Source organism: Puma concolor, chromosome B1, assembly GCF_028749965.1.
Source record: "Puma concolor isolate L17-30 chromosome B1, mPumCon1.1.hap2, whole genome shotgun sequence".
Taxonomy (NCBI): Eukaryota; Metazoa; Chordata; class Mammalia; order Carnivora; family Felidae; genus Puma; species Puma concolor.
The window spans coordinates 74,700,631-74,713,762 of NC_141670.1; the positions used below are offsets into that span (position 1 = coordinate 74,700,631).

General features: G+C 42.6%; 1 protein-coding gene across 2 annotated transcripts in view; it reads right to left on the bottom strand.

Moving 5' to 3' along the window:
* Window positions 1-13,132, bottom strand: part of TMEM131L (transmembrane 131 like) — a 171,350-nt gene that overhangs the window by 88,221 nt on the left and 69,997 nt on the right. For both annotated transcript variants that reach the window (XM_086704081.1, XM_086704080.1), the window contains exon 4: window positions 2,435-2,503. In XM_086704081.1, coding sequence (XP_086560207.1) covers window positions 2,435-2,503 — 69 coding nt within the window. The remainder of the gene's footprint in view (window positions 1-2,434; window positions 2,504-13,132) is intronic.

Sequence of the window (13,132 nt, forward strand, 5' to 3'; positions counted from 1 at the left end):
TGTATGTGTGTGTGTCACTCTCTCAGATTATACCTACCTCCACTAGTCCACTATCCTTCTAGGATTGATATAAAACTCAACTGACAAGAGACATGATTGTACTTTGAGAGCTATAAAGTACTACATACACAAAACTGTATCATCCAAAGATGATTCAAGTCTAAAATGTAGTAACCTTTTTGGGGGTGCCTGGGTGGCTCATTTGATTAAGTATCTGACTCTTGGTTTCAGCTCAGGTCATGATCTTGCAGTTCGTGAGTTCGAGCCCCACATCGGGCTCTGCGCTGACAGCAGAACCTGCTTGGGATTCTCTCTCTCCCCCTTTCTCTCTGCCCCTCCCCCGCTCGCTCTGTCTCTCTCAAAGTAAACTCAAAAAAAATTTTTTTTAATGTATAAAGATTTTAAACATTTTTCAACCTGCTTCCAGTTATGGGGACCAGAAAATGATGCATATAGCTAATTAACATATGTTGCTAATACATCTATACATTCATGTGCATTGATCACAGGATTTTTATCTTACCGAAGAGTAAACATATTATAGATAGCCAACATACTATGAACTGGAGTTGTCATCCTGATCTAATTGTACTTACTATATCCATTTTATTACATCTACCAATCTGTAATATATATATATATATTTTTTAATTTTTTTTTTTCAACGTTTATTTATTTTTGGGACAGAGAGAGACAGAGCATGAACGGGGGAGGGGCAGAGAGAGAGGGAGACACAGAATCGGAAACAGGCTCCAGGCTCTGAGCCATCAGCCCAGAGCCCGACGCGGGGCTCGAACTCACGGACCACGAGATCGTGACCTGGCTGAAGTCGGATGCTTAACCGACTGCGCCACCCAGGCGCCCCTGTAATATATATATTTTTAAAAGTAGGTCCTGCACTAAAATTTCTTTTTACGATAAAGACTGTTCACAAAAGCGATCCCTCAGAATTTGCAACCAATGAGGTTTTATGATAAATTCAGCTTTGAACGTTTCTTTACCTAACAGTAAAGGTGTAAAAAACTCAAACACCAAAAAGCAGACACCTCGAATCTTGTAAAATCAGCAAGCTCCCCTCACACTTTTCTCTCTTCTTCCTTTACAGAATCTCCTTTAAAAGCTCAACAAGAAACTTTTATATTTAAAGTTCATTCTTCCTTCACCTTAGGGCTAATCTTTTGATGATCAGAAGGAAAGGGAAAGAAGGAAATCCAGATGAATAAAGGAGGGCACACCAGGAGACCACCACTAACTCACCCCAGATGCTCTCCTATCACCACGCCTATTTCATTCATATAACTTCTCTTGTAACTCAAATAAGCTCTTCGTAAAACTGAACTGATGTTCCAGGCTGTTGAAATAAGCAGAGCTTTGACACCTAAAACACTCTTTTACTTCCATACCTGAAACTCCACTCACATGAAATTGCATCTATTCAGTTCTACAATATTCTGCATCCGGGGAGTTTAACATTTTAAGTTTCAAACTTCAAACGCTTGTTAAGTGTCACAGCCAACAAGAGTCCTTAAGTCCCTTCTGCACAGTGTCACCATGCTCCTTATTTCTCCAAGTTCCCAGATTAGCCCCACAACCAACACTCAGATCACATTCCCTTCATCTTAACGGTTCTTAACACAATGCACTCAGCTTATGTGTGCTCTTCTCCACTTAACATCTTTCCAAAGTCTTAACTGTGGTAACTAATGTTTGTACATGCAATTGTAAATCCCACAGCATCACAAGCAGTAAAAATAAGCAGATGAATCTAATTAAAAGAATCTAGGGGCGCCTGGGTGGCCCAGTGGGTTAAGCGTCCAACTTCAGCTCAGGTCATGATCTCATGGTTTGTGAGTTTGAGCCCCTCATCGGGCTCTGTGATGACAGTATGGAGCCTGTTTGGGATTCTCTCTCTCTCTCTCCCTCTTTCTCATTCTCTCTCTCTCCCTCCTTCTCTCTGCTCCTTCCCATTTGCGCTTGTGCAATGCTTGTGCGCTTGTGCATGTGCTTGTGCATGCTCTCTCTTTCAAATAAAAAAAAGAAAAAAAAAGAACTCAGAAACCATCAATATTTAGTGTTTTCATTATACAATAACCTGATTTGCTATAGAAAAACCAGGAGTTAATACTGACTTCTTATCAAATTCTAATCACTATAAAATATTATAAGGTATATTTATTAATAACTGAAGAAGTAGCTAAAACAATCTTACACTCTCCTTTTCACAAAAATATTCCTTTTAACAAGCCCCAGAATCAACATCCCTTATATTATTAATATACTTAAAATGTGTTCAACATTTTATATATATTAATATATTTAAAGTATATATATATACATACATATATATATACATACATTATATATATAAAATATCCTGAAAGCAAACAATGCAAATAATACAAGTTATTAAAAATTACAAAGGAAAGATACTTACTGAATTCCAAAATCTAGAACTGATGGCTGAAAATGTAAGCCCTTTCCACTAAATAGTTTGTCTGAGAAGCTAAAAAAGAAAAGACAAGACAGATTGTTTTTTGTTGCAATTTTGAAACTTGAATGCTGAGTTAAGAGTATACACTTAGGCCAAGGGCTCTCACAAGATATAATTTTACTCCCCTATTGATGAGTCTGAACTAGATCTTAAATGTAAAAATTGAATTATTAGAAGTCTAATTCTATACTTGCAAAAATTTAAGATACTTTTAGATTATGGTTAGTATAACATATCAAAAGTACAGATTCTATAACCATTCGACAAAAATGAGGAAGCAGTTAATTTTTAATATACATTTAATTTAGGTTTCATTTATGGATGAATTCAGATAATACAACTATTTTCATAAACTCCAAATCAAGACATACATGTAAGATGACTGGGGGTGAGGGGTCGGAGAGGGAAGGAGATTTGGCCTCTAAAGTTGTAACAGGGAAAGGATGGGAGCAGAGCCAGGGATGCCCCTGAAGGCTGAAACCATCCCCAAGTCCGTATTTTTAAGAACAATCATCACATAAAACCTCACATGGCAGGTCACATCTTCAACAGCTATTAACCAGTTATGATGATTTTTCTTTAGAATCAAGACACATACCAAATTAACATACCAAAAAACAGAGTAAAATAAAAATATATGTATAACATAATAACATAATATATATATATACATATACATAAACATACTTAAAGAGAAAATACAAAATATGTGTATATGTACTTGTATTATGTGTGATATATTATATACACCAAAAAACTATCAATGCTTGTGACATTTTAAAAGCCATGCAATCCAAAACTATTGAACTGGAGAAGCCCCTAAATGCAACAAGTGTAGCTATTTTCAAAGAATCCAGCAAGCTTTCTAAAATGCAATCTTTCCACTGCCTCCTCCCACCAACTAGCACTGCAGCAAACATGGTCCCAAGATTGGTCCAGGAGTGGACATCTGAATTTCAGAGCTGCTGGCCAAAAGAAGCTTTGTGACCTTCAGCAAGCCCATCTCCCATTTTTCTTAAAGGCGCAAACAATACAGAAACCAGAAAACCCCTTCCAAAATCCTCATGTCATAGGAAGGATCCTGGCTGCAATCTTTCCTTCCTCCCTCCACTTTTCTGTCCCTATCTAAATCAAAGTGACATCTCAGTCTCCACCTGCCCAATTCCCACCTTTCTACTTGCGTTGAGCTTGAACAGATAAGAGGTATGTTGTTTACTGGCCTCCTAGGACAGGACTAACTCCATGACGATGTACAAAAAGGCCACTAACACACCCAGTTGCCTCCAGAAATGTTTTCAAGAGCCCCAGGAGGTGATGGATGCAAAGAAGTGCCAACATCACATGTACCACAGCCACCCCGCTCCAGATCGAGCTGGCGAGGTTTTAGCATTCCAGAAGGAAAGGAAAACAGGCAACTTCACATGCCAAAAATTATCTTAGAAAAGTCAGGGTACTGTATAAGTAATAAGTAAAACAATTAATGATAGTCTCTTCCTGCGTACCAAAAGTGGATTTATCATCAGATTTCACACCCAACTTCTGCACGAAGACAAGGTTTTAAGGATTTAAGTAGCTCACTTGAGATCACATAGCTATTAAGAGTCAGAGCCAGAATTCCCATGCAGATCTGTCGAGGCCAGAAATATGAAGCTGGTACGGAGTCGGGGCCTATCCAAGTTCACCAGACCTACCCAAGGAACCAAGGCACTCTAGCGGTTGAGTGAGGGTTTGAGCTTTAGCGGGCAGACAAACTTGGGATGCCAGGCCCAAAGCCACTACTCTCCAGTCCTGAATGGGTCAATCACTCAACTTCTCAAAAGTCTTAGCCTTACTATCTTAAAATGAAGATGACAACAGTATCTACCATATAGTTATCCTGAGGTTAAAATGAGATAATAATGCCTTTGCTTCGTGCCTGGCACATAGTTAAGTGCAATAAATATTAGATCATGTTACTAAGAGGAAGACTGTCATCTAACAAGAAAAGTAATGAGAACAGATGGAGAAGCCAATTAAGCCTGAGTCAGAGCTGACCTGGGGATTTAAAAGTCCCAAATGGGGAGCAGTAATTATCTCTGAATAGAACAGATGAAATATAAACCTTGCACCATCTCATATCATAACAGAGATTTTTAAATCCCACAATCAGGAAGTTTTACACACCCAACAAAAATCAGATATGAAAGGTCCAACCTACAGCAATAAAACTAGAAACAGACAGACTGTCTCTAACTTCGAAGAAAACTCTATTTCAATCTCATAATGGAGAAGTAAAACCATGTCAATATTTCTTCCTAAAAGTCACAGAACAGATTCATTTTTCTCTTTGGTCAGGTTCAGCTCACTCGACTTTACAATTTGGAAAGGAGTGCAAGTTACAAGGGGATTTAACATCACCGTCTAAGGTTAAAAAGTTAGTACTCGTAGGTAAAACCATTTTAGATGTGGACACTGCCCTGGAGAGTATTCACACACATGCACATGTCCTCAAGTATTTGTTAAAGACTTTAGGGGGAAGGGGGCCTGGGTGGCTCAGTCAGTTAAGCGTCAAGACTCTTATTTCAGCTCAGGTCCTGATCTCAGGGTTGTGGGATCAAGCCCTGCATCGGGCTGAGTGTGGCACCTGCATGGGATTCTCTCTTCCTCTCTGTCTCTCCCCTCCACCTCAAAAATAAATAAATAAATAAATAAATAAATAAATAAATAAATAAATAAATAATAAAAAACATAAGGCACAAGTTTTTTTTTTTTTTTCAACATTTATTTATTTTTCGGACAGAGAGAGACAGAGCATGAACGGGGGAGGGGCAGAGGGAGAGGGAGACACAGAATCGGAAACAGGCTCCAGGCTCTGAGCCATCAGCCCAGAGCCTGACGCGGGGCTCGAACTCACGGACCGCAAGATCGTGACCTGGCTGAAGTCGGACGCTCAACCAACTGCGCCACCCAGGCGCCCCAAGGCACAAGTTTTTTAAAAAAAACTTTAGGGGGGAAAAGCAGCAAACTGCCAAAAATTAGTCAACTACCAACACGTATTCTCAAATATCAGTGGTAGCTAAGAAATTATACTGTGTTTAAAGACACCAAGGTTTTCACTTCCAAATCCATGACATCAAAGTAACTTAAGCCTTAAGAGCTACAGCAATAAAAGACAAAATTCTTTCCCTTTGCTCCTTTCGTTCAAAGTCAGCATTAACCTTTTCGCATGTGTGCCCTTAATACTGCTGATGCTTCTTTTACATCACAATTCACCTGGCCTCTTTCCCTCTTATGAATTCGCTTTGTCTGGCATAAAATAAACTCAGACATCTTGTAAAAACAAATTAGAAAATTATGCCACATATTTCTAATGTGTACCCTCCCCCCACCCCCCACCCCAGGAAGGTAATTATAAGGAAAAGCCCTTTATTAGAAGAGAAAGATAAAAGAGGAACCATTTTTCTTCTATTACAGGAGGGAGGCACAGGAGGAGAACGAGAGGTGACAGTAATCTGAGGTGCGGGGGCTCTTGTTTATATGGACCCCACCCCACACACTCTCTTAGCCCTTCTAAACACACCCACCGGCTGCAAAGAGCTGAATCTTTCCTCAGCAGCAGGACATGTGGATGAGGAATCTACACATTATTTGGAAAGAATATCATCACCTAAGATTACCTGACTTTTTTTCTTTTATCATCTTCTCTTTTTTGGAAACTTCAGCTAACTTTTTTCTTTGTATATAAAACAAAGAAACAGTTTTTTGTTTTGTTTTTTTTTTAAAGTGGCTGGTATAAGAGAAAAGAAAATTTCTCTGTAAATTAGAAGAGCTTGGTTCAGGTCCCAGATATGATATGAGCTCCCATGTGACACCAGGCTTCTGTTTTCTCTTCAACAAACTGAAGGAGCTGGACCAGACTGCATGGCTCCGGGATCCTTAGAAGGGCATTCAGATGCCCCGACTCCTTCTTCCTAGGAAAATTATATCTATTTGCTGATATCAGACACACCCATTAAAAAATTTCAGTCCAGTGACTTCAGGAGGGAATGAATTAACTATAACCAACTGTTTAAGCCATTCAGAAATGTTATCTAACCAAATATATCGTTCCAAACACAATGCTCCAGCTCCCTGGAAGGAGCAACAGGACCCAAGGACTGTGGACCAGGCCTCAACGGCTCATGGCAATTCAGTAAGGACTAGCTGCGCCGGGGCAGGTGACCAGCTCCAGGAAGACCCTCCCCTCAAGGTTACAATCCAGGAAGCCAGACAAGGCTCAGATGCCAACAAACAAAACTCATAGATCAAGAAAGTTCAAAGTGAGGGACAGAAAGCTCTGAAAAAGTCAGGAAAGGCTTAGGGTGGGGGGTGGGAGGCGGCAGGGGCCTCAAGGAACAGTCACCACAAATGGAAACTGAAGGGAGGCCACTCACAAAATGAACAGCAGCAGGGAAAACACAAAGGCTAAGGAAAGCACAGGCCGCATCTGGAAAACACCATTCAGGCAAGGAAGACACACTAGGAAGTTGGGGCGGAGTCTCTGACTGGTGAAGCATATGGCAAGGGAGGTGAGCCTGAACAGTGAGGACAGAAGGGAGCAGACAGGAGGGAAGCCAGCAATACAGTCTTACTGGAGGACAAGGACATTGGGATGGTGCACGAGCCAGACGCTCACCACAACACGCCATGAAAACAAGACTCATGCACCGTGGCTCTGCGCTGGGTCTTACCCCTAAAGGAGCCTAAAGGCTTAACCAATCTCTGGAGGACACTGCAAAGTTCCAGAACAGGGCCTGAAGAGGCTGGTATAGTCCTTTCTGAACAGGTAAAAAATAACTTCACCTTCCAGCAAGGATTTGAGAAACAATGGTGGCCACCTACAGAGAAGATGGAACTGTCTGGTTTTCCACATTCCTAAATGCACTGATTTCCATTTGCCTCTCAAAGCCCCAACATCTCCAGCTGGCTGTCTTTTACATGCAAACTCTTCTAATACCTCCAGAGCATGGCCATGACCAGGCTTTAGCCACTGGATGAGTACAAGGACAAGAGGACTGGCTTCCCACACAGTCCACAGACCCTCTTCTGCCTCAAGGAAGGTAACAAAGGAGACCATAGCAAAATAATACCATAGCCTAGACTCTGAAGTATTCAAGGAAAGACATGTTACGCTAATGAGCTACTTACTGGGCTGTTCTCCTCAGAGTCAGGAGAATGTGAGTGCGCACCAGAGCTCAGTGCTGGGACTGCTGTAAAAGACCCACAGAGTCCAAAAAGGTAGAGATTTGTGCACTATTAATCCCCTTGGACTCTGAGAAAACACACACACGCACACACACACACACACACAAACACACACACACACACAAACAGGTATTTTCAGGACTCAGCTGCTATTCCCAGGCACCTGGGGGGGGGGGGGGCGGGGGCGGTGGGATTTAGTACTTTCCGTCATACGGCAAAACTGGGATCGAGTCCTACGCAGATACAAGCCCCAGCCTAAGGCAGCCCTTCCCGAAGCCTGCCCACAGTTAGACCGGCCACTCCAGAGCAAGGCCTGCACGGTTAGCATGGGCACTGCTCTAACCACTCCAGTGATCCAAGGGAACCCAGCCGCAGGCCTTTGGTGAAATGGCCCGAACCATGTGATTTATGAAGTAAGTTCTATAACTACATGGGTTATGAAATTCTACATCATAATCTTAGTACCACAAGTTGCTTTTGGCTCTTCCTTTTAACTTAAAAAATATTTCTAAGAGTTTACCGTGGCAGATATGATAGACATAAGCACATCTACTGAAGTTAGAACTGTCATTCTTCCTGGTAAAGTAACTACTGACAGATAATCACTTAAGGATGGAGGCAGAAACCAGTATTTTTCCCTAATGAATCCCCAACGAGTGGGGGGGTGGGGGGGTGGGGGGTATCATTTGGCCGAAGAGAAAAGTCCTTGGAGCAATCCTAGCAGTGGTCAAAGGCACCCTCACTGATAAGGGGATATTTGGCGCTTTAAACCAGCCCTACATGTTGATGGCCAGGCCTTCCCAAGGCCAGGACAAAAGTCCTACACACCAATCCATCCCTCGAGTTGCAAAGACATTCTCCCAGCTCATACCACCCAGGGATGAGGTGTTCCTTCTCTCAAAGATTAATGCGAAAGCCGCTTTCTGGATGGAACCTGGGCTGGTTGCAGGCCCTCACCCATCCTGCCCTCTCCAGGATTCTCAGCATCCCCTCCTGCTCTTTCTCCTCCACTTATATATAGGAGATAACTCATACTCCTGTCACTCTGACCTGATTCAAGTCCCCTCCTTCCCTTCAGCTGTGGGTCAAAGTAGCAACGACAGCAAGTACACTTACTGAACACTTACCAGATGTGTGTACCAGATGCTGTGCCCAGCACTTTGCTATCCTGTGTAATCCAAGGAACCCTGTGTGGCTACTATTAGTATCCCACGTCCACACCCAAAGAAACAGACACTTTGAGGGTTTCCACAACCAGCCAAAGCCCACTCCACTGCTGGTGGCTGAACGGGAATGAGCCCCTGGCTACGCCGCCTCCCGAGTCCACGTCTCTGGGGTCCTGCTCCCTCACTCTACCGCAAATGCTCTTGCTGAGGTCATCAGTGAGAACAAGCTGGGAAGGCAAGTGCTGAGGCTACCCAATCTCCCCACTGGCTACTATCCTGAAGTGCCCCTCCTTGGTTTCTAGGAAATCTTGCCCAGTTTTCCTCCGCCCTCCGTGCTGTTGCTTCTCACCTCCCTGTCAGGCCCTTCTCCCCCACATTACTGTCTCCTCAGCCCTCCCTAAAGTCTCACTTTGGCCAGGCACACCTACCCCCTAGTTTTAGCTATCACCAACAGGGTGACACTTCCTCTAGGGACATCTGTCACTTCTTTCTCCAGCATCCATGTTTCCTTACTTCAACCACAGACTTCCCACTGTCACCTCTCCTGGATTCCGAAAGGGCCAATTACTAATACTTCTAGACCTGCCTGTAGCTAGAATGCTGGCATATGACCCAGAGTTGGCCAGTTTCACCTGCCTGAAGCGGGCAGGGCATCAGGAGATGATGCCACAAGGAAGGGAAAGAAAGAAAATGGAGAATCGTTCTGGGGGTAACCACGGCAGCCAGGCAGCACGGTTAAGTGTCAGGGACAACAGTGTCCTCAGCATCTGCTTCCATGGCACAGTTCTAGCTGTGGTTCTATCTGCTATGTCCCCTCTTCCATTCTTTGTTTTTCTCAGCCTGATTCTTAAGTCTTCCTAGAGATTCTGAGAGCTGCCCAACATCTTTTCAATAAATTCCTTTTTTTTTTTTTTTCCTGCTTAAATCAGCCAGAGCTGGTTTCTGTGGTCTGACTGATTCATTTCTCAAGACTGTGTATCTGTGGCCTGGACCCCTCTGCTGAGCTCCTGACTCGGGTTTCCAAATGTACCAGACACCATCCCACAGATGGCGCACAGGCACATCCAAGTGGAATCCATGGTGGAGTTCAACGTCTTGCTCAGACTCCCCATTGGATCACAGCACTGCACAGTAGTCCCTTATCCACAGCTTCGCTTTCTGTAGTCTCAGTTACCCACCATCGACCACGGTCCAGAAGTAGATAATCCTTCTTCTGATACACAGTCAGAAGGTCGCTACTAGCCTCATGCTACGTCACTTCACTTCATCTCATTAGGGTAGGTATTTTATCATCTCACATCATCACAAGAAGGGTGAGAGCAGTACAGAAAGGTATTCTGAGAGAGATCACATTCATACAACTTTTATTACAGTATACAGTTATAATTGTTCTATTTTATTATTGTTGTCGTTAATCTGCCTTTGTGCCTAGTTTATAAATTAAACTTTGTCAGAGGTATGTATGATGGGGGGGGGGGAACAGCACAGTTGACCTTTGAACAACGCAGGTTTGAACTGTGCAGGCCCACTTATACACAGACTTTTTTTCAATAAATACGGTACAGTACTGTAAATGAACTTTCTCTTGCTTATTATTTTCTTAACATTTTTTCCCCTAGCTTACTTTACGGTAAGAATACAGTATATAACACATACAACATACAACATGTGTTAACAGATGGTTTACGTTATCAGTAAGGCTTCCGGTCAACAATAGGCTCTTTGTAGTTCAATTTCTGGGGAGTCAAAAGTTATATGTGGACTTTCTGCACACGGAGTAAGTGCCCCTAGCCTCATGTTGTTTGAGGGTCAACTGTATAGACAGAGCTTCATTGCTACCCACAGTTTCAGGCGTCCACTGGGGCTCTTAGAATTTATACTCAGAGGATACAGGGTCTACTGTACTCTCCTCTTGGTGAGTGGCAGCCTACCTGCCCAACCAGGAGACTTGTTGAGATTCTGACTCCTGTACTTTTCTTAACTCCACATGCAATGGATGCTAAGGACTCTGCTGGGACCTGGCACATTGACACCACTCAAATCTGTCCCCTCCTTATAGTGACACTAACAGGACCTTATATTCAAAAGGCATTTGCGATATTCTGATTTGTCAGTATTTACTCCTCATATATATTTGGTCTTTGACCACAGTTCCTGGCTGACAGGTCCCAAAACCCTTGGCATTTCCCAAGTGTTAAGAGGGACAAAGGTGTCTTTTGTCATGTTAATGGACTGTGGAACCCAACCACATTGGGTGTGCTGGTTGCAGGGGAACCAACCTTGTGATTAGAGACTTGGAATTTTCGGCCACCCCCCCCCCCAAAACTCCTCAGGGAGGGGAGAAAGGCGGGGCTGGAGGTTGATTCAGCCAATGGCCAATGACTTAGTCTACCCTTACTGTGTAATGAAGCCTCCACAAGAACCCAAAGGATTGGGTTCCTAGGGCTTCCAGATTGGTAAATATGTAGACATGCAGAAATAGTGGCGCGTCTGGAGTAGGCATGGAAGTTCAGTGCCCTTTCCCCAGACTCTGCCTTATGTATCTCTTCATCTGGCTCTGGATTCTTATCCTATACCATATCATTCAATAAACTGGTGAACATAAGTGTTTCCTTGAGTTCTGATAACTGTCCTAGCAAATTAATCAAACCTAAGGAGAAGGTCACTGGAAATACCCACCTGTAGCTGTCAGAGCACAGACTGGTGTCTGACATGGGGATCCAGTGGGGAGGGTGGTCTTCTAGGGCTGACCCTTTAACCTGTGCAATCTCTGAGTAGGTAGTGTTAGAAGTGAGCTGAATTTTTGGACACCTTACTGGTGTCCTAGAGTTGCTTGGTGTTGTACGTGGGAACCCCCATACACACTGGCATTGGGTCTGGGAACCCAAAAAGAGCATTACCTTTGCATTTCAAAGAATTTTAAAATATATTATTATATTTACATATTTAATCATACCACAGTCCATATGCCATCAAGAACTCCTTTAGTTAAGTGGTTGAATTTGCAAAAACTTGTAAAAGAAAAGGAGAAATAAATACATAAATAAAAAGAAAAAGGCTGGTAATTAAGTTCACGTTTCCTAACTCCTGTTCCAACTTATGCCTTTATGCAATGTATGACTTCTCATCTATGTTTTAAAGATTCAACATATTGGGGTGCCTGGTGGCTCAATCGGTTAAGCTTCCAATTCTTGATCTCCGCTCAGGTCACAGTCTCAAAGTTCGTGGGTTTGAGCCCTGCATTGGGCTCTGTGCTGACAGTGAGGAGCCTACTCAGGATTCTCATTCATTCTCTCTCTCTCTCTCTCTCCCTGCCCCTCCTCTCTCTCAAAATAAATAATAAACACTTAAAAAAATAAAGATGTAACATATTTTCCTAGATTCTACTACATGTTAAGATAATTAAATGTGATTTTTCAGTCTGCAGAATACAAAATGTATTTTGTACTACCTTTCAGCTCTAGGACAAGTTAGGACGAAAAAGTAATTCAGTAGTAGATATCTCCAAGTAGTAATAGAGTTGGCCAGATGCTACACATCAGAAGTGGAAGCAAAGGCAGAAATTCACACGAACACTAAAGGGAACTGCCAGGCAGACTAGGGATGAAGGACTTTTCCTTCTCAATCACAGGGAGACAATGCAAGTTCATTCAATACTGTGGCTATTTTTAGAAAACCAACTCTGAGCTCTCAAAGTGTCCATATAACTTTAGATATTAGTTCTCTGGACATGAACTAGCTTTATTTAAAGTTCATCTATAACCTTTTAAGCAACTGGACAGCTACACTTATTCACATTATAAAAGCAGCAATGCTGTATCTCTGACCATTAACTTCTTCCGTCTCCCTGCATTAAGATATTACAACAGCCAAGGCAGTGTGACCCAGGCCTCCAAAGATGAATAAGAGGCTGCCTAAGTTTCATGTGCCTACAGTGCTGCGTATAGTACAAGGTGAAGCAGAGTCCGTAAGAGGGAAAAAACAGTGTGAAGCAGGTTAGGAAAAGTGTTCTGGATGAGGTGGCATGGAGTAGGGCTTGTAAGGCTGGATATGCCACCTTCAGGTAAAAGTGGAGGAGGGATTCCAGACAAGGGGAGAAACGCAAATGACGACACACAGACTACAGAAAGGCACGTAAAGTAAAAACCAACATATATAAGGTAACTTCTTGGGAGTTTCTTGGTTGAAACTCTAAATGAAAGAATAACCCTATGTAACTTAAAATCCAAGGACAACATTTTAATTCAAACAC